Source organism: Peromyscus eremicus, chromosome 7 (genome assembly GCF_949786415.1).
Source record: "Peromyscus eremicus chromosome 7, PerEre_H2_v1, whole genome shotgun sequence".
Lineage (NCBI taxonomy): Eukaryota > Metazoa > Chordata > Mammalia > Rodentia > Cricetidae > Peromyscus > Peromyscus eremicus.
The window spans coordinates 61,525,015-61,551,901 of NC_081422.1; the positions used below are offsets into that span (position 1 = coordinate 61,525,015).

A 26,887-nucleotide genomic window follows, 5' to 3' on the forward strand; every position below is an offset into this window, starting at 1 on the left:
CGCACAAGGAGCAGGGAGAGGCCAGGCTGGCAGCAGCCTCGGGTCTGGCTTCCCTCTAATGCCTAATGTCCAAGGCCAAATAGCCCAGTGGCTTCCCAGGCCTGCCTGCGCTCAGGGCGGAGTCCGAGCTTAACGCAGCCGCCTTTTCGATCTTCAGTAGACTCCGACCGGCTTGCAGGGCCGGAGCCGCACTACCGAGACGGGAGCCTAGAGCGGCTGCCCCGCCCGCATCCCCCTCCACTCCGCCCCGCCGCCTCTATCCCGGAAGTTGTAGCTGAGCGCTCGCTAGCGAGCACCTCACCTCCGAGATCTGGAGCGCCGGTGCTGGCGGAGCCGTCACCATGCCTGTGAGTGTTTGACTTTAGGATCAGGCTTGCTTTCTTTCGGACTTTCTGTCCATCCGGCGCCTCGGCAGGCGGTTGAGCCCGCGGCGCCTCCTGCCCATCAGCGCGGCTCGTGGTAGCGGGCTGGGGCGCGGCGGGCTTGTCCGGACTTGCCCGGGAGGCGAGGCGTGGCGTGGCGTGGCCCTACCTGGGCCGGAGCGCGAGCGAGTGGGCGGCGGGTGGGGAGCAGCTCCCAGCCTGCGGTGGGCTTCGGCTTTCATAACAGTCCCCGGAGCTGCTGACACGTTCATTCCACCCCGGGCGGGAGGGCGAGCGGGCGGGCACGCGGCAGCCTGTGCTGGCCATCCGATGTGGAGCCCCGGGGCTGAGATCATCCCGGCCTTGCTCTGATCGACTGCGGTGCTTCCTCCGCGAGGCCTGGGCCAGAGACTCGTTCTTACTTAGCTTTGCTGGCTTTCCAGCCGATCGAAGAAGAAGGGGGTTGTCTACCATATGCACCTCGATCGCCGTGAAGTCCCAGGACAAGGACTCGGCGAACGCAAAGCATGGGTGAAAGTGGTCCCATTTTTAAAAGTCACATCTAAGTGCTCCCTCTGCCGAGTGTGCCTGTTGCTCCTGCTTTGCGTTCGTCGTGCGGTTAAATCCGCCAGCAATGTGCTTTGACTCCAGCAGTAACAATATGCTTCCTTACTCAGCTGGCTAGAGATCTATTACACCCTTCCTTGGAAGAGGAAAAGAAAAAACATAAGAAGAAACGGCTAGTTCAGAGCCCAAATTCTTACTTCATGGATGTGAAATGTCCAGGTAAATTTTCAAATTTTCTGGTCCTAAAGGAAATTTCTGAAAAGATTGGAGCTTGAGTAAGACAGGATCCACAGTTGAATAGAAATGAGATCACAGAATGGTCACAAGGGACATTTTAAATAAACGTACTCAAACCTTAGTAGAAATATATGTGAGATACGTTTGACTTAAGTCTTTAAGCTGTTCATTAAGATGATGAATTTTCCATTTTTAACGGTGCAGTGAAAGTATGTTGAGTCTTAAGCCTCAAATTGTGCTGTCTGATATGTTGGCCATTATCCATATGTGGCTATTTAGTGCTTAAAATGTGACCGGTGAAACTAGGGACAGTCTTTAAGTGTAACACACTAAACTCTGAAGGCGTAACATGAAAAAGATGACAGACATGTCTATTACATGCTGAAATGTTAATGTTTCATAAATACTAAGTTTAATAAAATGTCACCTTTAAAAAAAAAACTTCAGTGGCTTCTAGAATGCTTTGTTACGGGTGTGGCTTGCTGTTGTAGCAGGGACCAAGGTTTACAGCAAGTGTGTAAAAACATCACTTATTAATTATATAGGCAACATATATTTACATAGTGACGGAAATGGGATGAGCCCGTGCTGTTTTCATCTACTTTGCAAACTTCGTGTTGTTCCCCTCCCCCTTTTAGGTTGCTACAAGATCACTACAGTTTTCAGCCACGCTCAGACAGTGGTTCTCTGCGTAGGTTGTTCAACAGTGTTGTGCCAGCCCACAGGAGGAAAAGCCAGGCTCACAGAAGGTATAGAGAGCATTTGGCCTTTTCTAACCCAGTAATAAGATTTCATATGTTTTCTTGTGGGCTCTTTAAAGAGTCCCCTGCTCAAGTAGCTGAGTTTATGCTTGTGATGATGCAGCTGTTTTTCTAACTTTAGAATACTTGTGCTTAACTTGGAATAAGTTAAAAACGCGTCAGAATGGAAGCAGGTGTAACTGCCTACACTGTTGTACAGGGGTGGTTTTTTTTTATCATGAGATTTTAAAATAGTTTGTTTCTTATATATTTGGTACATAAAAGGGTTTTTTAAGTCATTGCTTGGTAAGGAACAAATACCTCAAATGGACAACTATAATAATACATTCAAATTTACAATTCCACAATACTTGAAATTTGCTTGTGATATTCTGGGGAGCTGTGAATTCCACATTTTCACTGAAAGAGTTACAAATGAGTTAGCAATAAATCCAAGATCTATTTGGTGTGACTGGATGAGATCAGAGTCCAAAGTCAACATAAGGTGTGTAAGAGTAGGGCTGCTGGGCGGTGGTGGCACACGCCTTTAATCCTAGTGTGCAGAGGCGGAAGCAGGCAGATCTCTGAGTTTGAGGCCAGCCTAGGCTACAGAGTGAGTTCCAGGAAAGGCACCAAAGCCTACACAGAGAAACCCTGTCTTGAAAAATCAAAAAAGAAAGGTGGAGTGTGGTGATACACACCTTTAATCCCAGTATGGGGAGTGGGGGCAGAGGTAGGTGGATCTCTATGAGTTCAGCCTGGTCTACAGGGTGAGTTCCAGGACAGCCAGAGCTATAATAACCTGTCTCAAAAAATCAAAACAAAACAAAAAACACATAAGAGTAATAGTGTTGTTAATATGCATTTGCAGGGTAGGGAGGGAGACTGTTTGAATAGGGGAATAAAAGGATCTTCAAAACAGTGTGAACTGGTAGAATCAGGTTTATGGTCTTAATTAGATTTCATGGTATAATTTGAAAACAAGGGACCATTGTGATCATGTCAGAATAAACTCATATACAACATTTATTATAGCAAATTTCTATTAATCATAATATTCAGAAACAAGTTTTCTACCTGAAATCTAACATTCCTATGTCTAATTAATCTGATTTCTAAAATTTTTTTTAACTCAAAAAGTACTTTTTGCCACTAAAATCACACCAGAGATAGAGTAAGGTATTTAATGTACTTTCTTGATTCCTTTACAGGCTGTTCATTTAGAAGAAAGCAACACTAATCATCTATACAAGTTCCTGAGTTTGTGTTTTTCACAGAAAGCCTTATCAAGTTCAGTGACTCTACCAAGACAATGTAACTGTGTTTGATTTTATAAAGTATACAACAGTGATCTCCTATTTTGGTGTCAGTTTTTCAATAAAGTTTTAATTATGGACAAATTCTCCCCTCTCCTTTTTTCTTTTGTAAAGTACATGTGGGTATATTATACAGTTAGTTGTACTGGGTATGTTGATCTTGGTTTAAACATTTTTAAAGTATATTTTGACTAGTTTGTGTCCCATTTCAAGTGTACACACCCTAAATATTTGACTTTTAGACCATTCTAAATTGCATTGAGGGTAATTAAATATCTTTGGGATATTGCAGCTCCATTTTCACACGTGTAAGCAGAGTTCTGTCAAGCCATGGTGTTGCTGTTGTTCCATGCTTAAATGTTCTTTGACATTTGTTTCAAAGGTATTGTCAGAATAGCTATACTTCTTGTGTACCAAAACCTCACCTTAGAAAAGAATTAGGGCTGGGGCTAGCTCAGCACTTGGGCCCAGCATACAGGAGGCTCAGTTCAATCCCCAGTACTTCAGAAAGGGAAAAAGAAGCCCTGTAGATTTAGTTTAAAAGCCTAGTCTGGCAGTGGTGGCGCACGCCTTTAATCCCAGCACTGGGGAAGCAGAGGCAGGCGGATCTCTGTGAGTTCGAGGCCAGCCTGGGCTACAGAGTGAGTTCCAGGAAAGACTCCAAAGCTACACTGTCACGGACTGGCCCATCGGGGGTACCACGACTGTAGGGGGACCAGAGCTTGGGTAGTCAGGAAGGCAAGGATTCGGCGAATGACAGACAACACACTCAGAAGTGGTTTAAATCTGCTGCAATTTTACTACTGCAAATCAGTAGTTTATATACAGAAAACTATCAAGTCATACAAGGAACAACAAGAGCTTGGCAATAATTCAATTACATCATCTTTAAAAAACAGCAAGCACACAATTATTAATCAGCGCTAGACATATCCCTTTACCCACAAGAACTTTGACCCAAAGAGCAGTTGTGTGTGTGTGTGTGTGTGTGTGTGTGTGTGTGTGTATGTTTTTTTTTAAGTCTTGTTTTTTTTTTTTAAGTCTTGTGTTTTTTAAACTTAGTACAGTCCCTAGACTTGGGAAGGCTTCTTTGCGGTTGTGGCTGTGTCCTTCATCTTTATCTCAGCCATTTACTAGTTTATTATGTACTTCTATTTTTTTGGTTCTCATGACCCACTTAGCCAATTTGGATGCTGCAGATCCTCTCTAAGTCTTTCTTTAGTTCTTTTATCATATATCTCTTCTAATATAAAACCTTTTTACCTGCTGGAATATGGACTTTTGTACTTTTACTCCTGTAAGGGGAAGGGGTTCTGCTGCAGTCCTTAAGTTTCCCATGCTGAACTTCCTCTACAGAGGGGCCCACCATCTGCCTCCTATGAGATAACGTCTTCTGCCATAAATCACTTTAGTTGGGATTCCTAAAGGATTCCTAGTGGGTGAGTGTTCATTCCCCAGAAGTGCCTGAACTATTATACTTTCTATTATCTAGCAGCTTGAGGTCTTTAAGGAATAGCTCATTCTGCTATATCTAAATAAGGTCCATGTCCAGCTTCCCCTTTCCTCCATAGTTTACAACCCAAGCATTCATTAATTTTGGCTGTGTTTTATAGATTAATTAGAACATTATCAGAAAAGTAGTTATACAGAACCCATAGCCCAGAGAGCTCATGATCTGTGAGGCATGTCTCCTTCAAGAAGGAGGCATAACACGGGCACTCTGCCAGGGACCTCCAGGGAGCTTAGTCCCGTGGGACACGTATCTCCCGTCCGCTATTATTGACATAGTTGTTCATGTCACACGGACGACACTGGAGTTGGTGTGGCACTACACAGAAACCCTGTCTCGAAAAGAAAAAAGCCTAACCATTTCTTAGGGATGTGGTTCTTGTGTACTGATGAGTCTGTAGCAACAAACGGAGCTGCTGCTGTCCAGACCAGGGCTCGGAAGACCCTCAGCCTCAGCCCTGTCCATGTTCTGTTTTCACGAATGTCTTTCTCATGTCATGGTCTATGTTTAGGACAATGAGTATATAGAGGGTGGCTTTATAGTGCCATCTTCAGTTTTCATTTTGTGTTTTGAGTAGTGCATTCTTGGTTTGCAGTCAAACTTTCTAATGAAAATCTGTAATTATTTTTGTAGCTGTATTAGCCCAGGCCCTTGCACATGTTAGGCATATTAACTCTATCCCTGAGCTGTATTTTCAGGCCTAATTTATTTTGATGTGACATGATTTACTAAGTTGAACTGTTAAAGTTGTATCCTGCAAAATATGACTTGACTGGCCAATTTTTAGAATTTCTTTTAATGTGAGAAGACAAGATAAAGGACCAAAATATCCTCCAGAGTCAGATAGGTTTGAATCAAGTTCTGGTGGTCATTGGTTTGTGACATAAGAAAGGTAAGGACAATTGTACTTTAGAGTTTTGGAGACTGAATGACATGACATACACCAACTGCTTAGTTAGCATAATGCCTTTCACAAGAGATATGCTCTGCTAATAGTTGTGGATTTTTTAACTAAAAGATTGTGTCTATTCAAAATAAAAGTATTATAAAGTTGTATTTTCCTCCAAATGTTCCTATTTCTTGGCAGACAAAAGCACAGTTGTGTTGACTGCTTGTTGTAAAAGAAGCCACCCCAAGTTTAATGGCTTAAGTGATGGTTTATTTTATGTAAGTTGGCTGGTTACTTTGCTGGTCTCATCTAGTTTACTTACACAGCGTTTAGCTGGGAGTGAAGCTGAGCTGGATTCAGCATGGTTTCAGTCATGCCTCATGACTGGTGCGAGCTGGTGTGTAGGACAGACATCTTGGTTCTTCAGTAAGCCTGAGTGTCCTCAGTGAGTGAAGTGGGGCAGTGGGTTTCAGGCAGTGAGGTAAGCTTGACAGTCCCTTAAAGCTTAAGAGCAGGACTTCATACAGTGTTTTCAGCACATTTGACAGGTCAAGAGCGGGTCAGAGTCAACCTAGCTTAAGGAGGGTAGAGAAACAACTACCTATGATGGAGACTGGCAACATCACACCAGAAGAGAATGGGAGGAAATGGTGACTATTAATTCACTATCTTAGAAGAATTCTAGATTCCATCAGTTACTTATTCCCTATCCTGTGAACATGTCCATAATCTGCTTTTTGTTTGTTTGTTTGAGACAGGGTCTCTCTATGTAATCCTGGCCGTCCTGGAACCCACTAAGTAGACCAGGTAGATGTCAGGTTCAAAAAGATCTGCCTGCCTCTGCCTCCCCAACCAAGTGCTAGGAATTAAGGCATGTGCTCTCATGCCTGTTCAGTTCTTAAGTACTTTTCTTTTTCCTGGTCTAAGTAAGCAGACTGTATGTGGGAAATTTGGAGAAAATTCAAAAGATCAAAGGATATGTGAAAATAATCTCTTCCTAAATATTAGGTAAAAGCAAATTAAAACAATTGTACCATCAGATGCTAAAAAAAATAAAGGCATATAAACAAGGCTTATGCAAAACTATATTCAAGTGGTTTTTTTTTTTATATAAGTACAGAATGTCATATGGTTCAATCCACAATGTTACCTCTAATGGCAAAAAGCATCTATTAAGATATTGGATGGGGCAATGATGGTGCATGCCTTTAATCCCAGCACTTGGGAGGCAGAGGTAGGCAGATCTCTGAGTTCAAGGCCAGCCTGGTCTACAGAGCAACTCCCAGAAACCCTGTCTCAAAATATTGCCCCCCCCAAATAAAAAAGATAATGGATAGTGCAATTTAATGTCACAATTTGATAGTTGATAGCAGTTACAACAAAATGGATTTATATAAACTTGACCAGATTACAATAACAGTCTTGAATTTTAAAGAAGGTAGAAAATGTGTAGTATATTTGCATAAATGTGATAGAAAGCAATAGTACTTGAGTTCTGTGCATGGTGACAGATATGGATCTATTTGTAATCTTTTACATATTGACATCCAGTTATGCCAGCACCATTTATTGAAGATACTTTTTTTTTCCGTTGTACAGTTTTGGCTTCTTTGTCAAAATTCAGGCGTTCATATGTGTATGGATTAATATCAGGGTCTTCAATTCGATTCCATTGGTCTGTATGTTGGTTTTTATACCAGTACCAAGTTGTTTTTATTACTATAGCTCTATAGTAGAGCTTGAGGTCAGGGATGGTGATGCCTCCAGAGGTTGCTTTATTATACAGGATTTACTGTTATAAAGAAGAAAGTGAAGAAACAGATGTAGGGCCGAGAAATACAGAAAAATTCTTTCATAAAATACATAAAAACTCTGACATCTTTCTTGTGTCTTCCTGTCTCCGTTGGTACACGGGTAATCTCCAAGATATACCATCTTGGACTATTACAACAAAATATTCCAAAGTCAACACTATAGTCAGCTATCTGGGGAGCCTACCTTCAGATGGCTCCTCATGATTCTCAGTACTCCTCCCTGCGTACAGTCCACTCCTACAATGGATCAGGGTCGACCTGTGATTCTTGGGCCAATAGAATTTGCCACAAGTGATGGCATAGGACTGTCTCTTCTGTACTACCTATTCCTGTCACCATGCCTTCCTTGACATGATAGACAGCAACTCTGAAAATGCAACTTCATTTTCTTCTGTTGTTTTTGACAGGTATCTGCTCACAGTGGCTTAAACTTACCGATATGGTGAATTCTGACTGTCTTGTAACGTACAATGCATTGTTCCTGCTGTGTTGTATTTCCACTCACTCTCTCATCCTCTTCCTCTCTCCTTAACTTGCTCTTAAACCCACAACCATGACATAAGTAGCCAAGCAGCCCTATTGGAAGGTCCATGTTGACAAACTGAGGCCTTTTGCCACATCAGCCACAGGACTGACTGCAGGCCATCTTGGAAACTTTCCTTCAGTCCCAGGGACAACTACCACACCTTATTGGCAACCTCTTTAGACTTTGCCCTGGACCAACCCAACTGCATTACTCAATTCCAGGGCCTAAGGAATGGTGGGAGAAATACATACATACGTATGTATGTATGTATGTATGTATGTATGTATGTATGTATGTATTTCTCATGAATGTGTTTTCACTGTTACATTAAAAAGTCTTCTGTTACATGAGGCTTTCTCTATTATACATTCAAATAATATATATTTTAGACAAGTGCAGTGGCTCATGCCTATAAGCCAGGGACTTGGGAGGTAAAGCAGAAAGATTAAAGTTCAAAGCCAGTATATGCTACACAGCAAGACAGTAAAGAAAGTAAAAATAAAAAACCTAAAAACTAAAAAAGTACTGTCTTTTATCAGAATATTTTATTTCAAGAGTTAACACTTTTTTTTTTCAAAAAGTAGAAACAACTGTTATTTCCCTGAGTGTAAAGAACTAATTGTACAATAAAAAGGCAGTTACAAAATTAAGCAATTAGAGGTACATAATTCTCCACATTTAACTGTACTCTATTACAAATGTATTCTTAAAATTTTATGTATTTTGGAACGTCAACATTTCAAAGAACGAAAGGCTCACTGTGGACCTGTGCCATTTAGGATTAGTCGGCTCTGTCTTTATCAAATTCTAGGGCAATCTTCAAAGCAGTGCTATTGAGGCCAACGGACTGCATGTTGCATATGATAGAGACGATTATTCCTCGTGGGGGAACCTTGTTATTTATGGCCTCCGGGTCCAGTTCTTCAGGGAGGACCAGCAGGACACTACTGGCGCCCACTGCGCCTCCAGTATGTGAAGCGTAGTGCCTCTGCTTCCTGCAGGAACCATATGTCTGCTTCTTCTCTACGACACCCCACGCCATGGCATATTTGCCCTCTTTATCCCAGGACATCTCCGTGTTAGGGACTGGGGTCCACATCATCACCATCGTTTCTGGCTTGAGATATCCAGGTAAGAGATTTTCACTTGAATTCTTAAACAGCCCAACTTGGTAACCATACAGCATTGCGTTCCCAAACTTCAGAAGGTCACCCACTGTAGACAGGAATCCACCACCAGCCCATTTATAGGAGTTATCCACATAAGGTGTGTTGACAAGACGTTTCTTTTTATTGTAAACATAAAATCTAAAATAAAGTAAGAATGGTCATTAAAAATTTAGTAGTCTATTATTATTGACTTTATATATGACAATGAATAGGAATGTGTACAAATGAGGCAGGTTGTACTTCAATGTAGTAATCGTACATACAACTATAAACTAACCATAAATTCTTAATATGAGTCAAATGACAATAACTGGGTAGGTAATCTACTTAATGAACTAAAGCATAGAAAGAATATTTTTTCTATTGGTATGTTTTTCCCATACTGAGCATATCTAACTTTTAATACTTAAAACAATGCACTGATTAATACTATGTATTTTCCCTGTGCATGAGATTAATATTTATATTGGGTATATATTCCTAGCCCTTGGGCTTAGTGTTGAGTTATGAATTTTGTAACAAAAAGTACATTAGGATGTTTAGAAGTAAGGCTGATGTTTGAAAGACTTCTTGGAAAAAATAGTATACCAGTGCCCGGTGGTGGTGGCGGCGGCGGCGGCGGCGGCGGCGGCGGCGGCGGCGGCGGCGGCGCACGCCTTTAATCCCAGCACTTGGGAGGCAGAGCCAGGTGGATCTCTGTGAATTCGAGGCCAGCCTGGTCCAGAGAGAGAGATCTGGAACAGGCACCAAAACTACACAGATAAACAAAACATGCATAAAAAAAAAAATAGCATACCAATGCCATGTATGATGATGCAATAAATGCCATGTATGATGATGTAACATAGTGCATCCCAGGGGTTGTGGGAGAGGGTGGGTTCATCAAAGTTCAGTTTGAATTCCAATTCTCACCTTTACTGCTATGATCACTTTGATTAAACAAATATTTATATTGTTATTACTGTATGTCAGGTCATTTTAATAAGCATTAGATACAAACTCATTTGTCCTGACAACTCATCAGAGGTGTTATTATAAATGTTATTACTTAGCTTGGGAGTGACAGAGCTGGATTTAAAGCCAGGCAGTCTGCCATGCTATGCTGTCTCTCCACTCCAGAATCGTACTTTGTGATCTAGGGGTTAATATTCCTTCCATGCAGAGTCCAGAGCATGTGTATAAAGCACTTTGCATATTTCTCATGGTGCTTAAGAAATAAATGCTAGCTGTAGTTTGCTTACATATCTAACAATATTGATGAATCTCTTAGGGCCAGGTGCTATTCTGATGCTGGGAGAGTGTCAAGGAAGAACAAAGCACTTGACCTCTAGGGGTCTGTGTTCTCTATGAGGAGGCTCCAGAGGGAAGAGCAATGAAACCACAAATAATGAACAAAAGACGAAACTTTCCTCATGGAGATCCGCTCTTTCATGATCCATATGGTGGTGCTCTCAGGTTCTGAGTCTGCTAACTGCCTCCCTCCAGGGATCCGTCTGGACGCTCTTTACAGCTCCACTATTCATAAGCAGGTTCATAGCTCCACTATGAACCACACCCTAACATCTGAAACTCGGAAACGGCTTCCTGTCACCACCGCTTGCTCCCCAACTCTGCAGCATGGAACATCTCTGTCCTCCTTCTGTCCTCCCCCCACCTCCCTGGCCCTCTCCTGTGCTCTCGGTCCTTGGATTCTTCCTGATTTCACCTGCTTTTTCTGCTCTAACTATAGCATCCATCATTTCAGCCGCTGTGGCTAAGGTCTCACCAGAACATTGTCTCATTCTTTGACCACACTGATATGCCAATCTTGACAACCCTCCTTTCTTTTGGTTTTCCTTTTCTTTCTTTTTGACCAGGTAAAGTATAAGTCCATATAGCAAAGCTGACTGGCACCACGATATACTCTGGCTACAGGACATCAGTGCTGGGGACAGACCCCAGGGCTTCTCGCATACTAGGTGGTGCTCTACCACTGAGCCACACCCCCGCCCTGGTGTTGTTATTAAACCTTCCTTCCCCTCTTGCCTATTCCTTGGTACGTTTGTAACAGTTACCCGGAGTCTCTTCCGCTCTCAGCATTCTACCCAAGTTGGCTCCAAGAGGAATACCACCACACGATTTGCTTTACTGAGAAGATCAGGGCCATCTAAAGTGAGCCAGAATGTACCTAAAAGTTATATTTCCACCATCACCACCATCCAGGCTTCTGTATTTACTTAGGACATTTCTTCCAGTTTTTAAAAAAGATTAATTCTACTGTGTACACCTTTTTGTATTTGGGGCTTTTTGTTGCTACTTGTTTGTTTTTTTGAGGCAGAGTCCCATTATGTAACCCAGGTTGGTCTCCAACTCATAATCCTCCTGCCTCGGCCTGCCAAGTGTGAGTACAGATATGTGCCGCAACACCTAGCTCCACATCTGCATCTGTGATCGCCTTGTTTTGCCCCCAAAACTTAACTCTACTGGATACACTTTTCACATTGTTTTCTCTCCTGGAAATCCACGATCTAGTCAGAAGCCACGGATTATGTCTTCCCTGTCTTTCATCCATCCAAAACCCTCTAGTGTTTATAACTGCAATGGGAATAAAATCCACACTTCCTTCCATGATCTGTAACACAACCAGTGGTCCTCCACAGAGGAAGTACTAAAGGTCCTAAATGTACTGTGAAGTAAAGTCCCACCTATGATGAATTCTTCCATATCCTGCCAGACCATCAACTATCTCATTAGATATTTACTAAACAGTGTGTTTACAATTAGCAGAGGCTACAACTCTTGGAGATTTTTACTAAAATGGGGCTTTTGCCTCAACAAGTCTGGGGAGGGGCCTCAAATCCCACACTTCTTCTTTTTTTGGGGGGGGGTTTCGAGACAGGGTTTCTCTGTGTAGCTTTGTGCCTTTCCTGGATCTTGCTCTGTAGACCAGGCTGGCCTCAAACTCACAGAGATCCGCCTGCCTCTTGCCTCCCGAGTGCTGGGATTAAAGGTGTGCGCCACCACCACCCGGCAAATCCCACACTTCTAACCAGGCACCAGATGATGCCGATTCTGCTGGTCCTGGATCACCCTTTGAGAAACAGGTTATGGACTGACCAGCATGGTCAGTGTGAGAAACCCAAACAGGACTATACATGCATGACTGAGGCCATAGCAAGGAGCAAGGAGGTTCAGCTTAGCTAAGGAGGAGCTTGAGGGGGTAAACAACAAGACAAAATGCTGGAGGAGTAGACATGGGACAGGAGACAGACCATGAAGGACTTTCTATATTGTGCTAAGAACTCTGTTTCCCACATCTCAGCTCACAAAAATGCTCACATTTCTTCCAAAGGGAAGAAAAAAAGTATCTTAGCTACAATCTCCAGTCTCTTGTATCTATTTATTTACTGCTGAACTACATCAGAGTTCGCATCTGCTCTTCTCCTTACTCACCTCTCCATTTAGTCTATATTACAGAGTATAACTTCCATTATTCTATAGCCCTTAAAATCAGGTGCCTGTTCCCATGATCCTCTAGTTCCTGCTTATGGTCCTCCTCTGCTTCGTCCCTGTGTCACTGTTGACCAACCCTTCCTGGTACTCCTGTTAGGTCCTTCTGCTCTCTGAGCTCTCTCTTCTGGTCCACATCCCTGGGTCCCTGGGATCCTCTAAAGCCTGCCAGGAGCCAACAGGCCTAGCTGTTGGGTCTCTATAGAGACAAGCACACATCTGCATCTGTACCACCACTCTAGACAGACAACTGAATTTCTTTAATTATTTGTTTTTATTCTGTGTGTGTAAGAATTTGCGGGCATGTATGTAAGTGCACCATGTACATAGAGTACCCACAGAGGATAGGAGAGGATATCAGATCTTCAGGAAATGGACTTATGGATGGTTGGGAGCCACCATGTGGTGCTGCTGGGAACTGATCCCATGTCCTTGGCAAGAGCATCAAGTGCTCTTAACCACTGGCCATCATTCCAGCACGCCCCTCCCCATCCACCCAAACATACTTTTTTTTTTTTCCTCACACTTTAGACACATATTTGTGGCCACCTCTCTCCTAACTGCTAATCCTACTTCATTCAGGTATGAGCTGGGCTTTTAGGGGATATAGTGGAATCTTGAGAAAATTAATTGGAGTCATGGAGAGATGGCTCAGTGCTTAAGAGTTACAGATAGTTGTGAGCCACTTTGAGGATGCTGAGAGTCATACCCAGATCCCCTGCAAGTGCAGCAAGGCTCGTAACTGCTGAGCCAGCTCTCCAGCCCCAACAGCTGGATTTTCTACTAACACTAATAATTCTCTAATGTGCTTTTGAAGAAGGGCTGAAATAGGTTTATTGCAATCACCTGGGCCTTCTCCCTCCCAAAATTATATCCTCCTTTCAAGATTCATAACTTTGGAGGGACTAGAAGAATATATAGTTTGAAAAATGACTCAATTTTTTTCTTTCAAGATTCCACTATATCCTCTAACAGCCCAACTCACAGGATGAAATAGGATAGAGGTGGCCACAAGCATGTGTTTAAAGTAATAATAATAAAAAGTGTGTTGGGTGGACAGGACTGGAGAGACGGCCCAGTGGTTAAGAGCACTTGCTGCTCTTGAAGAGAACCTGGATTTGATTGTCAGCACACTCATGGTAGCTCACAATTGTAGCTGTACAATTTACGATTGTCTGTAACTCCAGTTTCAGGAGGTTACTTCTGACCTCCATGGGCACCAGGCATGCATGTAGTACACATACATAGATGCAGGCAAAGCACATATACACATAAAATAAAAACAAATAATCTTTTTTTAAAGTAACTTCCTTTTCACAGTAAATCATTTGAAAACACTTACAAAGGTTGGACATTAGGAACCCTCATTCATTCTTCCTTTAAGTATAAAATTACAGAGAATTACAGTCTTTAGTTTAGAAATCTAAACTTTATATAGGCAGATTCTAAACTTGAATCTCTCAATTCCTTTGGACAGAAAACAAGTTAGCTTCTTGTGAAAACCATTTTGTTCAGTAGAATGGTAAACGAAACTATTTTAAACTCTTGGGGACTTTCTTCTTTAAAAATGGAACACAGATTCTTGAAAGTTTCTGGCAGTTTGTTGTAACTGAATAACTGAAGTGAAGCCGGATGACAAACAGCCTCCACTTACTTGGAATTCTCCACATTTACAAAAGAGAAGCATTATATAACCTCAAGAATGCAGAGCTACAAACTTAGAAATTCAAAATATTTTCATTTTAAAAACACTTCTTAATGTTTTCAAAGCACTTACGTATTACTTCTATTTTTATTGGTATGAGAGGCTTAGAAACCAGCTAAATTTAAAAATACATATTATAAGGATCTGGGGGTGTAGCTCCGTGGCAAAGCTCTTGCCTAGCATGGGTGAGGCCCTGGGTTCCAGTTCTAGCACAGCAAAACACAGCATTGTGCAGAACAGAATGCAACCATCAATAGCGACTCACTTAACACTTGGCATTAACATTTCAAATGAAGCATCCTGTCTAACATTACCATCTTTGCTAAGGCTGCACTGAGCTCTTCCTGGGCAGCTTTAGGAGTCAGCACTGTGACTGAGGTGGCGCATGCCTTTGCTCCTAGTGCTTGGGAAGCAGAAACAGGCGGATCTCTGTAAGTTCGAGGCCAGCCAGGTCTACAGAGTGAGTTCCAGGACAGCCAGAGCTACACAGAGAAAGCCTGTCCAAAAACCAAGAGGAGGAGGAGAAGGAAGAACCACAAGACTGCCCCTCTTGACAGCCCCTTCCCAAGCCAGAACCAGCCAGGAACTGCTGGCAGAACTGCCTGGACTTGGCCTGCTGTTAGGAAGGCAGCACCCACAAAAGGGCAGCAGCACGTGGACATGCCACACCCTGGGTCTCAGCTGGGAGGACTTCCAAGACACACTTCCTGGGAAGAGCTGACCTGGCTCTACCCTGCTCCTCCTCTGTCCCCTGTCACTATATCTGAGTAGTGAAGGGGGCCCTGAATCATGGTGAAACTACTAATAAAAACTCACTGAAAAATTGAAAAGGAAGAAGAAAACCAAAAACCCTACATTGAAACTGAGCCTGCTAGTCTGTCAGCTAAGGGCATGAAAGAACTTAAAACAAGAGCAATGCTTAGTTCTGAAAGACACCAGGAAGCAAACAGAAGGCCAAGCCATCCCATAATATCAAGTGCCACAGTCCAGAAGACTCCTTTTTCTTGTTTTAGTCCATTCACTTAGGAACCAGAGGGTTCTCCTTTGTTCATATGGTACTGTACTCTAACGCTGAGCTTGCCCAGCCCCCAAACTAAAGGTTTTTATTGCACATACTGCGCCAACAGAAAACACTAACGAGATCTAATAAAGCAATGGATTGACTAAGGATTTCCTCACCAACTAACCAAGCTCCTTTCAAAGGCAAAATCATCTACTATGCTCTTGTGGATGCTAGCTTAGACTTATTTCATTTACTATATAGATAGTGTATTTTGCTCTACAGAATCAACATTGTATATTACCTATATAAAATCTGTTCCTATTCTTTAAAAAAAAAAAAAAAAAATTGTTATGTATAGTGTTCTGCCTGCATGTATGCCCGCATGCCAGAAGAGGGCGCCAGATCTCACTACTGATGGTTGTGAGCTACCATGTAGCTGCTAGGAATTTAACTCAAGATCTCTGGAAGAGCAGCCAATGCTCTTAACTGGTGAGCCATCTCTCCAGCCCTTCTGTTCCTATTCTTGCATCTAAGAACGCCTCAGATTTATTCAGGACGACAATGGAGTCAGCTAGGCATGAATTCCACCCTTCCCTTCCTTACAGCAAACTTCGGCCTTGATAATTGAGCCCAAACAATGTAAGAGTAAACAAAACTAATGTGGAGATGGGAAAATAAAGTTTAAAACCTCCCAAAGTACTGCCATTTCACCTGTTTCTTTTGGAAGTGCCAATAAGGCCCTTTGAAGCATATTACTGAAAACATGCGCCGGGCGGTGGTGGCGCACGCCTTAAATCCCAGCACTCGTGAGGCAGAGCCAGGCGGATCTCTGTGAGTTCGAGGCCAGCCTGGGCTACCAAGTGAGTTCCAGGAAAGGCACAAAGCTACACACAGAAACCCTGTCTCGAAAAACCAAAAAAAAAAAAAACCATGCAAGGAAAAAATTAACAGTTGAATTGTTCAATGCACTACCTTTCTATTATATCAAATATTAATTAATATAAGAGAAACCACAACTGGAAAACTCATATTAGTTGCTGGCCTCAAAATTCTCTGCCAAAAACCCCTTTACAAGTTTCTAACAAAAATTCTGATTAAAAATTTTAGTTGCCGGGTGGTAGTAGCGCACGCCTTTAATTCCAGGCACTCGGGAGGCAGAGCCAGGCGGATCTCTATGAGTTTGAGGCCAGCCTGGGCTACAGAGTGAGTTCCAGGAAAGGCGCAAAGCTACACAGAGAAACCCTGTCTGGAAAAACAAAAACCAACCAACAAACAAAAAAAATTTTAGTTGGTTACACTTCACTAAGTATCTTTCAATTTTTAAAAACTGAATCCATAGTAATGAGAGCATTCCTCATTCTAACCCAATGAACACACAAACATGAACATCTGAATGTTCACCATTAGCATACAGAATATCAACTATAAAACACTAATTAAAATATGCACTGGGCACAGTATTATATGCTTCTGATCCTAGCTCTCAGAAGGTTGAGTAAGGTAGGGGGATTTTGAGTTCATGGCCAGTCTAGGCTACATAATAAAAGTTGTCTCAAAATTCCAAAAATAAAAATATACACATATAGGAGGCTGGAGAGATGGCTTAGCAGTTAAGAGCACTTACTGCTCTTGCAGAAGACATGTGTTCAGTTCCCAGCACCCAAACTAGGAGGCTCACAGGAGGCTTGAAATTCCAGTTTCAGGGGATCTGACACCCTCTCCTAGCCTCTAAAAGCACCTGCACACACATTTCACATAAATTATACAAGCACACACACATACACATAACTAATAATCATAAATATATATAAACATGCATGCTTGGCAGTGGAGGTGAATGCCTTTAATCCTAGCACTCAGGAGGCAGAGGCAGGTGGGGCTCCATGAGTTTGAGGCCAGCCTGGTCTACAGGAACATGTTCCAAGACAGCCAAGGCTACACAGAGAAACTGTCTCAAAAAACAAACAAACAATATATGCAAACGAATAACCATTTGCCCGTATAATGGCAATGACAGATTACGATTCATTGATCAAAGTAAACTACAAATGCATAGTAGTATGAATAAACATCTAGGTAATAAGGGAGGAAAACAGTTTTCTTCTAATAGAATTTCAACCAACAAATGTAGAAAGTAGAGAGGGGCTGGAGAGATGGTTCAGTGGTTAAGAGCACTGGCTGCTCTTCTAGGAGACCTGGGTTTAGTTCCCAGAACCCATTTTCAGTTCACAACTCTAATTCCAGGGATCCAATGCCCTTTTCTGGAATCTTAGGTCAACTGCACACTCATACACACACATACACACACACACACACACACACACATACACACACACACACATACACACACATATATAAAATAAAAATGAATCTTTTAAAAAATAGAAGAGAGGGCTGGAAGATGGTTCAGTGGTTAAGAGCACTGGCTGTTCTTCCAGACGTTCAATTCCTAGCACCCACATGGTGACTCACAACCATCTGTAGTGAGATCAGGTGCCCTCTTCTGGCCTGCAGGCAGAACACTATACATAATAAATAAATTTTAAAAAGAAATAGAGAAATCTGCTACCACTTCAATGAAGCCACTAAAACACTGTTACCAATAATGGGACAAGTTTACGGAATGCAACTTCAGAGACCCAGAACAAGTAAATGAAACGCAGGATACTGGATCAGTCCTTGGACCAGACACTATGTGCAAGTGTGAGTGTATGTTACAAAGGACATTACTGGAACAATTGGCAAAATTGGAATAAAGTCTGCAGATTTGATTAAACCATTGCACTGCACAAATGTTCTCATTTTTAGAAGATGTACATTTAAGCATTTATGAGTAATGAATACCATGTCTGCATAGTATTTCCAAATGGTTTAGGAAACACCAACATACAATCAGATAATATAAATATGGCATAACTATATAACATGTAGGGAATCAGGATGACAGGTCTATGTGAATTTCTTATACTATTGCAACTTTTACTAAGTGTGAATTACTTCAAAATAAACTTTAAGTAATGAAAAATAAGAGGTAAACACAACATTAAAAATAAGCAAAGATGTTTAAAGACCAAATTGTCTACGTACATGATAGGTAGACTTTTGGCTTAACTACTCAGATGCTTAAATTATGATTGTTTCTTTATTGTTCTTGTGCCTGCCTTCCCCTTTGTGACAGTCCCATCCTAGCTTGGCACTCACTATGCAGTCTAGGTGGGTCTTGAATTCTCAGTAATCCCTGTGCCTCATCCTCCTGGTGCTGGGATCACAGGTGTGAGATACTATGCTTGGCTTACTAAGCATCTTGGGGTACAACAGACATATTTATTTCTATACTTTACTAATAAAAACCAGGCACGTAGAGAAGCTCCAAGCATGCAGCCTTGGAGCTGGATGTTGGAATGGAAGTGAGGACCTCCTGTTTTATAAATTGACAGCAGTGTTAAGATGTGACACAGCTGGACACAGATGGACACAGCAGGTGTCCATTTACCTTGCTCTGTTGTAAATCACTGGCTCGTTTTCTTCCTGTACAGTCGTCAGCATGTCCAAGTCATGGAAAATTTTCTGCATATAGTCCAAATATTTATATCCTGAAGCTCTTTCCACTATGGCTGCCAGCAGGGTATAGCCAAATGTTGAATACAAAAACTGACTACCTTGAGACATCATTGCGTGGAGAGAAGGGAAGAAGATGCTTGATTATTATTCAAACATGCAAAACATATTTCTACTGAAAACAGTTATGCTTTTAAAGCTGTAATATTTTACTTCAACATCTAAAAATAGGTTATGGATGACGTGCTAACACACTCAGTTAACTTCGTAATGTCCATGTTTAATCAAGCCTGCTCCAGGACACCAGAATAAATAATAATCAACATAGGGACTGCAAAGTTGTATGAATCTGCTCTTTTGTCTGAAAATAAAATAAGTAAATATATTCCACCTCAAAACAAAACAAATTCTTCAAACTGGCAATCAAATAGAAAGGTGGAAGAAAAGCAAATTTGATTTCTCCATCAATTGTCTTTTGGGGGGCAAATTGAAAGTGCTAGGATTGAACCCCAGACAAGTGAACAGCACGGCAAAAGCTAAAACTTGGAGTTCCTGGAGAGAAGAGGAATGACATGTGCAGAGAACCACACAGACTCTCTGGCTTTCTTTTTACACATAAAAGGCAGAACAACGCTATTGTACAGCTTGGGATATTTAAAGGGCAGAGCAGAGCTGCTGGGTCTCTGGGGGTATCAGCCCTTAACTAGAGTCTTAGAGGTCATTAGGGCTCAGAGTTACTTCTCCAAAATGTGCACCTAAAGGCATTTTCCTTCTGGCTATCAGATTGCCCAGAAGTTTTGAATGCCAAGGGGAGGATGAACTGAGTCATAGGTTGCCCTTGAATTTAGGTTTGCCCTTGAAAAAGCTTTACAGGCCATCTCCATAGCAACACAGACTTCACTGCACATGGTAGGCCAGTGCTCAACCATTGAACCATACAGCTAGCTAGTCCTAATCAAATAAATGTCGTGTTCCCTCAATACATCCCACTGTTTAAGTACAACTAGGCACACAAGTTTTATTTATTTATTTATATCTGCCTGCCTCTACCTCTTGAGTGCTGGGATTAAAAGTGTGCACCATCACCACCCACTATTTTAATAAAATGTATGTAAACATAAAAATCTCATTTCAAATACATGCTTAAATATATACACATATGGTTCACTTTGGGTTTTGATTTCTTAAGATTTTATGATCCATACTAAAAATGGATAGAAACTTTATTTTCAAATACAAAATCCATAATTTTGTTTTCATTGGCCTTCTTAATTATATTTATATAAAAATGTTGATTCATAGTAAAATCTTTTATTTATATATTTTAAAAAAGTATGTGCATGGGGGAATTGAGTGCCCATTGAGGGAAGTTGCCTCCCAGGCCTGAAGAGGGCATGAGAGTCCCAGGATGGAGCTGGACTTATGGGTGATTATGAACCCCCAGATGTGGGTGCTGGGAACTGAACTCACCAGCTGTGGGTTCTCTGTGAGAGCAATAAATACATGCTTGCTCTTGACCACTGAGCCATCTCTTCAGTCCCATAAAATGACTTTCAAAATGAAAATAGTGCATCAATCTACAGTAAATTTAAGAAAAGTAAAGGTAAAGATAAAGCCAAGCAATGTGCTGCACACCTGTAATCTCAGTAGTTGGAAGACTGAGGCAGGGGGACCACATTTGAGGCCAGCCTGAGTTACACAGTAAGCCACGGTCTTAAAGAAAAAAACAATTATTTTTATAGTTTAGCTTTTAGGGAAAGTAAAGTTGATGAACCCTAGCTTCTTAAGGAACAAAAGTATAAAACAGGCTGCTGAGCCCTTTATACACTAGCCAAATACAAGTGTAGCAGCACTACCCTTGCCTCCCCACCTTCGAGGTTTTGTTTTGTGAATGATTATTTCAACACTCTCCACAGTTCCCGTGAATATCTTGGTACTGAGTATCTTCTATGCCTGGGCAACCTTCCATGACACTAAAGCTAAGCAGCTACCTGCCTCGCTGTTAGGGGAGATAGCTCAGTTGGGAAAGAGCTTGTAAGGCAAGCAGGAGGACCTCAGTTCAATCCCCAGAACCCACATGAAATAGTCAGGGTGATGCCCTTGCAATCCCAGCTCTAGGGGGACAGAGACAGGCTGGAGTCAGCCAGGCAGCCCAGACTGATTGGTGTGCTCCAGTCAATGAGACTCTGTCTCAAAAATAAGGTGGGGCTGGCAAGATGGCTAGACAGATAAAAGTATCTGCTGCCAAGACTGATGCCCTAAGTTCAGTCCCTGGGACCACATGGTGGAAGAACTGACTCCTGGAAGTTGTCCTCTGAACTCCACGCACATCACAATAAACAAACAAACAAATAAAATGTAAAAAACAAAAACCAAGGTCAACTCTTCCTGAGGAATGACATACAAGGTTGTCCTCTGGCCTCCACAGGCATGTGCACCACACACACCCACACACACACACACACACACAAGGCAGGCACTATACTGGCCTGTTACAATCATTAACCTTACTGACAGCAGTCAGAATGGCCATCTTGAGTTTCCTAAAGATAGAACACTTCCACAAAACTTAGGGGAGGGAGTTAGCACTCACCAGGTTTAAAGAATAAAGGATCATTTTTAAATAATCTTAGGGATTCGATTGAATTTTCAAATTTCTCTTTCAAATACAATTCGCCTTGTTCAAAATCATTCTTTTTCTTGCCCGGCTTTGAGTGCCGACACCTGCCTTCATTCTCCTGGTCGGCTTTTGCCTTCGGGGAGTCGCTCTTTTCGCTCTTTTCGTGATTCTTGCCTCCCTTTTCTTTCGGTTCTTTCTCTTGGTCAGATGGCATTAACCCTTTCGTCATCTTCAGGGCTTTACAAGCTTTCTCTTCTTTCACTTTCTTCATGTCCTTTTCATAATGGCGAATTCCACTTAAGTGGGAAATCAATAATCTTGTTGTGACAGAAACCTAAAACAAAACCATAAAAATTCAATTACAGCCGGGCATGGTGGTGCGCACCTTTAATCCCAGCATCCAGGAGGCAGAGGCTAGCGGATCTCTGTGAGTTCGAGGCTAGCCCATTTTACAAAAGTGAGTTCCAGGACAGCCAGGGCTCTTACACGGAGAAACCCTGTCTCGAAAAATCAAAATTTAAAAAAAAAAATGAATGCAATTACAGTGTTAACCTACAAATAACAAGCCAAAAGCCTTGGAAGACTAACAGTCTCCACTCAGAACCGCTGCGGGAAAATGCCACGTACAGACAGACCCTTGTTCTAAATTACAGAAATGTAGTCAACAGATTATCATCTAGATTGAGAATGAAATCTATGAAACAAAAGCAGAACCCAAAGAATTCTATTAGCTATTTAAACTATAATTGCAGTGTAGACCGTGTGACATACCAGTGGGTGAAGGAACTGGGGGTGTCACTACCTTTTCACCCTCGTATTCTTTTTCTGGGAACTCGGGGACGTAGTGCTGCACTGGGAGGTCCAGATCCAGCTTCCCCGCTTCCCACAGTTTGGCCAGAGCCACCATGGTGAGGCTTTTGCTGATGCTTGCGATTCTCATGACCGTCTCCGGTTTGCAGGGGACCCGGTTCTCCACGTCTGCATAGCCTAAACCTTCAAGGGAAATAAAGCAGAAAGTCTGACCCTGAAATTGGATCAATTAAAACACACTATGTATCACTTTTACGAGATATTTAAACTGGACTCAGGAGGGATGAGAGTCTTGCCTTGACAATAGGAAGCCTAATGATTTAAGCTTATAGCTGAATTGGAATTTTACCTGGCACTCAACAATTTCCCATCTGATATTTTCAGATATTATTAATTTTTCTTATCTTAACAATATGATGATTACACCTCTTTTTGTGTTTTCCAGACAGGGTCTTGCCACATAGGCCAGGTTAGCCTTGAACTCAAGATACTCCTGCTTCCATCTGGGATTACAGGTATTATGATGGCTGTTCTTGGTTGTCAACTTGACTACATCTGGAATTAATCAAAACACTAAAATGGAGGGCACACTTGCTAGGGGTTTCTGCTAAATTTGAAATGGAAAGATCTACTTTCTAACCCAGGTCTTTGAGGCAGGAAGACACACCCTTAATCTGGATCTAATTTGGGCCAAGCCTCCTGCTAGAAGTCTATAGAAGGGCATGGAAGAAGGAAGCTTTCTCTGTCTGCCCGCTTACCCTCACCTTGCTAGCAAGTCCATTCCTTCACTGGCATTAGAGCCTACTTCTTTGGGATTCCAGCAAAGACTGAAGACCAACTGAGACATCCCACCTCGTGGACTAAGCAATTCTTGGACTTCCCATTCATACCTAGCCATTGTTGGAGTAGCTGGACCATAGCCTGTAAGTCATTCTAATAAATACCCTTTATATATACATACACACAACACACATATATACACATGTATATATATATATATCCCTTTCTCTCTCTCTCTCTGTGTGTGTGTGTATATATATATATATATATATATATATATATATATATATATATATATATATATATATATTCTACTAAATATTTAAAATATAATTACAGGCCGGGCAGTGGTGGCGCACGCCTTTAATCCCAGCACTCGGGAGATAGAGGCAGGCGGATCTCTGTGAGTTCAAGGCCAGCCTGGTCTACAAAGCGAGTTCCAGGAAAGGCACAAAGCTACACAAAGAAACCCTGTCTCGGAAAAAACAAACAAATATGTGTGTGTGTGTGTGTATATATATATATATATTATAAACTGTATAACATACCAGTGAGAATATATACATACACACATATATATACATATATATTCTATAGGTTCTGTTACTCTAGAGAACCCTGACTAATATAGATTTTGGTACCAGAAGTGGGGTGACAGATATTGCAGTCAGATCTATATCATCACGCTTGCTATTCCATAGTTTAAATAATTTACAGTTTTTAAAGTAAATGTCACCTTCTTTATAATTCTTCATATTGTAGTCTTCTCCATTTTTGAGTATCATCACTGAGTTCTTTAAAATAGCCAGCCATAAAATGAATGTAAAAACATGTCAAATTCCCTAGCCACCCATTAAATCCAGCTGCAACCAGCAGAAAAACAATATAATGCTAATTTTTAAAAGCTTCTTCCAGAAAAACAAAGTTTGGTTTTCATCTTCTGTACAGTGTAAAAGTGTGCAATTAGATGTAAGAAATATAAAGAACTGAGTCCAAAAAAAATAAAGTGGTAAATGAAAATATTTCTATAAAACTCCCACTTATAAAGCTGGCACTTATTAAATTCTTTTTATTACTTTTATTCTCTCTCTCTCTCTCTCTCTCTCTCTCTTTCTCTCTCTTCATAATCCTCCCTGGTTGTGTGTGTGTGTGTGTGTGTGTATGTGTGTGTGTGTGTGTGTGTACATACATACATACATACATACATGTATGTACACATATAGAAGCCAGAGGACAATTTGCAAGAGTTGGTTCTCTCCTTCCATCATGTGGGCCTCTGGGACTGACCTCAGATTGTCAAGTTTGGACTCTCGGGGCACCAAGCATGCACATGGTGCACAGACATATATGCAGGCAAAACACACTCCTACATATCAGATGTATGCCCATAGCGGCTAGACCTAAGTATCGGATCCTCCGGAACTGAAGTTACAGTTATGAGCCACCATGTGGGAACCTAATCTGGACGCTCTGCAAGAACAGCAAGTGTTTTTAACCTCCGAGTTATCCCTCTAGCCCTGCCCCTGTTGTGCTTTCTGAGTCAAAATCTTGCTGTATAAACCCCAGGTGGCCTCAAACTCAAGGTGATCCTCCTGCCTCAGCTCTTCAGTGCTAGGGTTATAGGCATGGGTAACTATGCCTGGCTAACTAGATTTTTTACCACAAGATTTTTCACCAATTAGTTATATTGATTAGAATACACATATACTCAGGGGAAGTATAATTTTTCAGAACCTCACTGCCGCCAGCAATGTCTTCTAAAACTACGGCTTTCCTTAAATAATGCCTAAAATATCATTTGCTAAAAACCGAGGTGCCGAACTGAAGCAATTTGTCTGCAACAGTGAAGTTATATTCTGAAATAGTACCTTGATAAACATCAGAAAACGAATAGAACTGCGTCTCTCAAAGGTTCTGACTGTGGGGGAAGGAGTGGGGACCAGGGTCTCACCTGACTCAGGCGGGCAACTGTGTGACCTCGAACTTCTGATCCTCAAGCTTCCACCTCCAGAGCAATGGGACCACAGGTCCATACCACTTTATGTGTACAGGAGATCATACTGAGGGCTTGTGCCCAAGAGCAAGCACTCTACCAACTGAGCTACATCCCAAACCACTTCAAGCTTTTTCTTGATCAAAACAAAACAGTTAACACTTCTGCCTAATAAAAATAATCATAGATTGTAAAAATAATAATTATAGGTTGTAACTCATTAAGGACAAAGGCTTTTGTGTGTCCCTAGTATTTACTACAGTGCTTTTTATAGAAATGGGGAATAAAAAAACTTACTGAATTAAAGAATAAAATTATACAGGAGCTGACGTTTTATTTATTCATCAGGGCTATCTACAAAGGCTATAATGTGATAGTAGATATTTAATAGATTGTTCTACATTCCATTTTCAGATCAATAAATCCACTCTTAAGAGTAAACTGGGAGAAGAAACAAGCCATTTTGATCATTTCCATTTTACTTGAGTAACATTTTAATTATTTACTTACTTTTGGATTTGAAGCCAGGCTTTACACATTAAGGTTACACAAGTGATTCCACTGAGCTGCACTCCTAGCCCGGTTAGTTGCATTTTAACTTTGCAGGGATGGATAAAACCGCCTGATTATTCGATAGATACATTGTCTCTACAGTATGTGCCACTTTTTGTAACTCCAGTAAAATATCAGTATTTTATTTCACTAAGTAACAAAATGAGCCACTAAATAATACTTGCTCAACCCACCTTCTGACCAGACTTCTTTTCCGTCTACAGAAACTCCAACCACTATGCCGGGTGCGCCAACCTCATCCTAAGAGAAAAGAAGAAAAGATCTAGTTGATTCAAAAGTACAGTCTCTGTGCACAAGAGGCGCTCTGAGGCTGGGCCTCCTGACCCCGCCCACTCGGGCCCCGCCCACTCTCCGGCCCCGCCCACAGGGGGCAAGGGCTCTGCTCAGTTTGCCGTGGCCTGCGAGGGGTTCACAGGGCTCGCTCTCTAAAGGGGAAGGGGCGGTCCGCTCTGCGGCCGGTGACCTCAGCTGCGACTTGAGCAACCCCGAGAGCGTCAACCCGCGGCCGGGCGGTCGGGAAACGGGAAATCTGTCTCGGAAGCCGCCTCCCTGGCGTCCGCTAGGCCCGCACCTTGATCCGATGCAGCAGATCGCGGCTGCTCTCGATGGCTCTGGAGAAGCCCCTGGCTGCGGGCGGCGCAGGCGTGTGCGGGCTCCCGGGGCTCAAGGCCTGCTCGTGCGGCAGCTCGGCGCCCGCAGCCTCGGGGTCCGCGGGGGACTGAATGGGGCTGGCGCCCCGCAACCCCACCGCCAGCTTCGCCCCGAGCGCCAGCCCTAGCCCGAGCCCCAGGCCCCCGGCCCAGCCAAGGCCCAGCACGGGCAGGGCGGGTCGTCCGTGCGCCCCGCGCCGTCCTCCGCTCCAGGCCGGGCCCGTGGCGGCCGAAGCCCGAGCTGTCACACTTGACAGGAGCCGGTACATGTCGCCGCTGTCGAGCCCGCTGCCTCCCTGCTCGCGCAGGCCCGGCCCGCGGCAGGCAGGACGAGGGGCGGGGCGGGGGCGGAGCCTTACAGTCCCGCGCAGTTGAGTCCCTAAGTGTGAGCGACGAGCGCATCGAGCGAGCGTCTGTCTGTTCCTGGCCTCCTTTCTGCCTTCTGGCTCCTAGTCCTCACTGGTTCCTCCCCTCCCTTTATCGCTTTCTTCTCCCTTCCTCTCTTCATGCCTCTTTCCTCCCCATCTCTTTACTTTCTTGATCTCTCCCCTCCGCCTCTTCTCTTTCTTGCTTGCT

The 26,887-nt window shown here is 42.5% G+C and overlaps 2 protein-coding genes across 2 annotated transcripts; one reads left to right on the forward strand and one right to left on the reverse strand.

The window, feature by feature from the left end:
* Positions 1 to 214: 214 nt before the first annotated feature.
* Positions 215 to 3,306, forward strand: Rps27l (ribosomal protein S27 like). Its single transcript, XM_059266989.1, has 4 exons — positions 215 to 347; positions 1,040 to 1,148; positions 1,805 to 1,915; positions 3,118 to 3,306. The coding sequence occupies exons 1-4, from the start codon at positions 342 to 344 to the stop codon at positions 3,144 to 3,146; spliced, it is 255 nt and encodes an 84-aa protein (XP_059122972.1). The 5' UTR covers positions 215 to 341; the 3' UTR covers positions 3,147 to 3,306.
* A 5,201-nt stretch (positions 3,307 to 8,507) lies between these two features.
* Positions 8,508 to 26,616, reverse strand: Lactb (lactamase beta). Its single transcript, XM_059266990.1, has 6 exons — positions 26,233 to 26,616; positions 25,835 to 25,901; positions 22,308 to 22,498; positions 21,479 to 21,839; positions 18,821 to 18,986; positions 8,508 to 9,268 (listed from the first exon to the last, which is right to left on the reverse strand). Exons 1-6 carry the CDS (start codon positions 26,578 to 26,580, stop codon positions 8,743 to 8,745), a joined length of 1,659 nt encoding a protein of 552 aa, XP_059122973.1. The 5' UTR covers positions 26,581 to 26,616; the 3' UTR covers positions 8,508 to 8,742.
* Between the last annotated feature and the right edge of the window lie 271 nt (positions 26,617 to 26,887).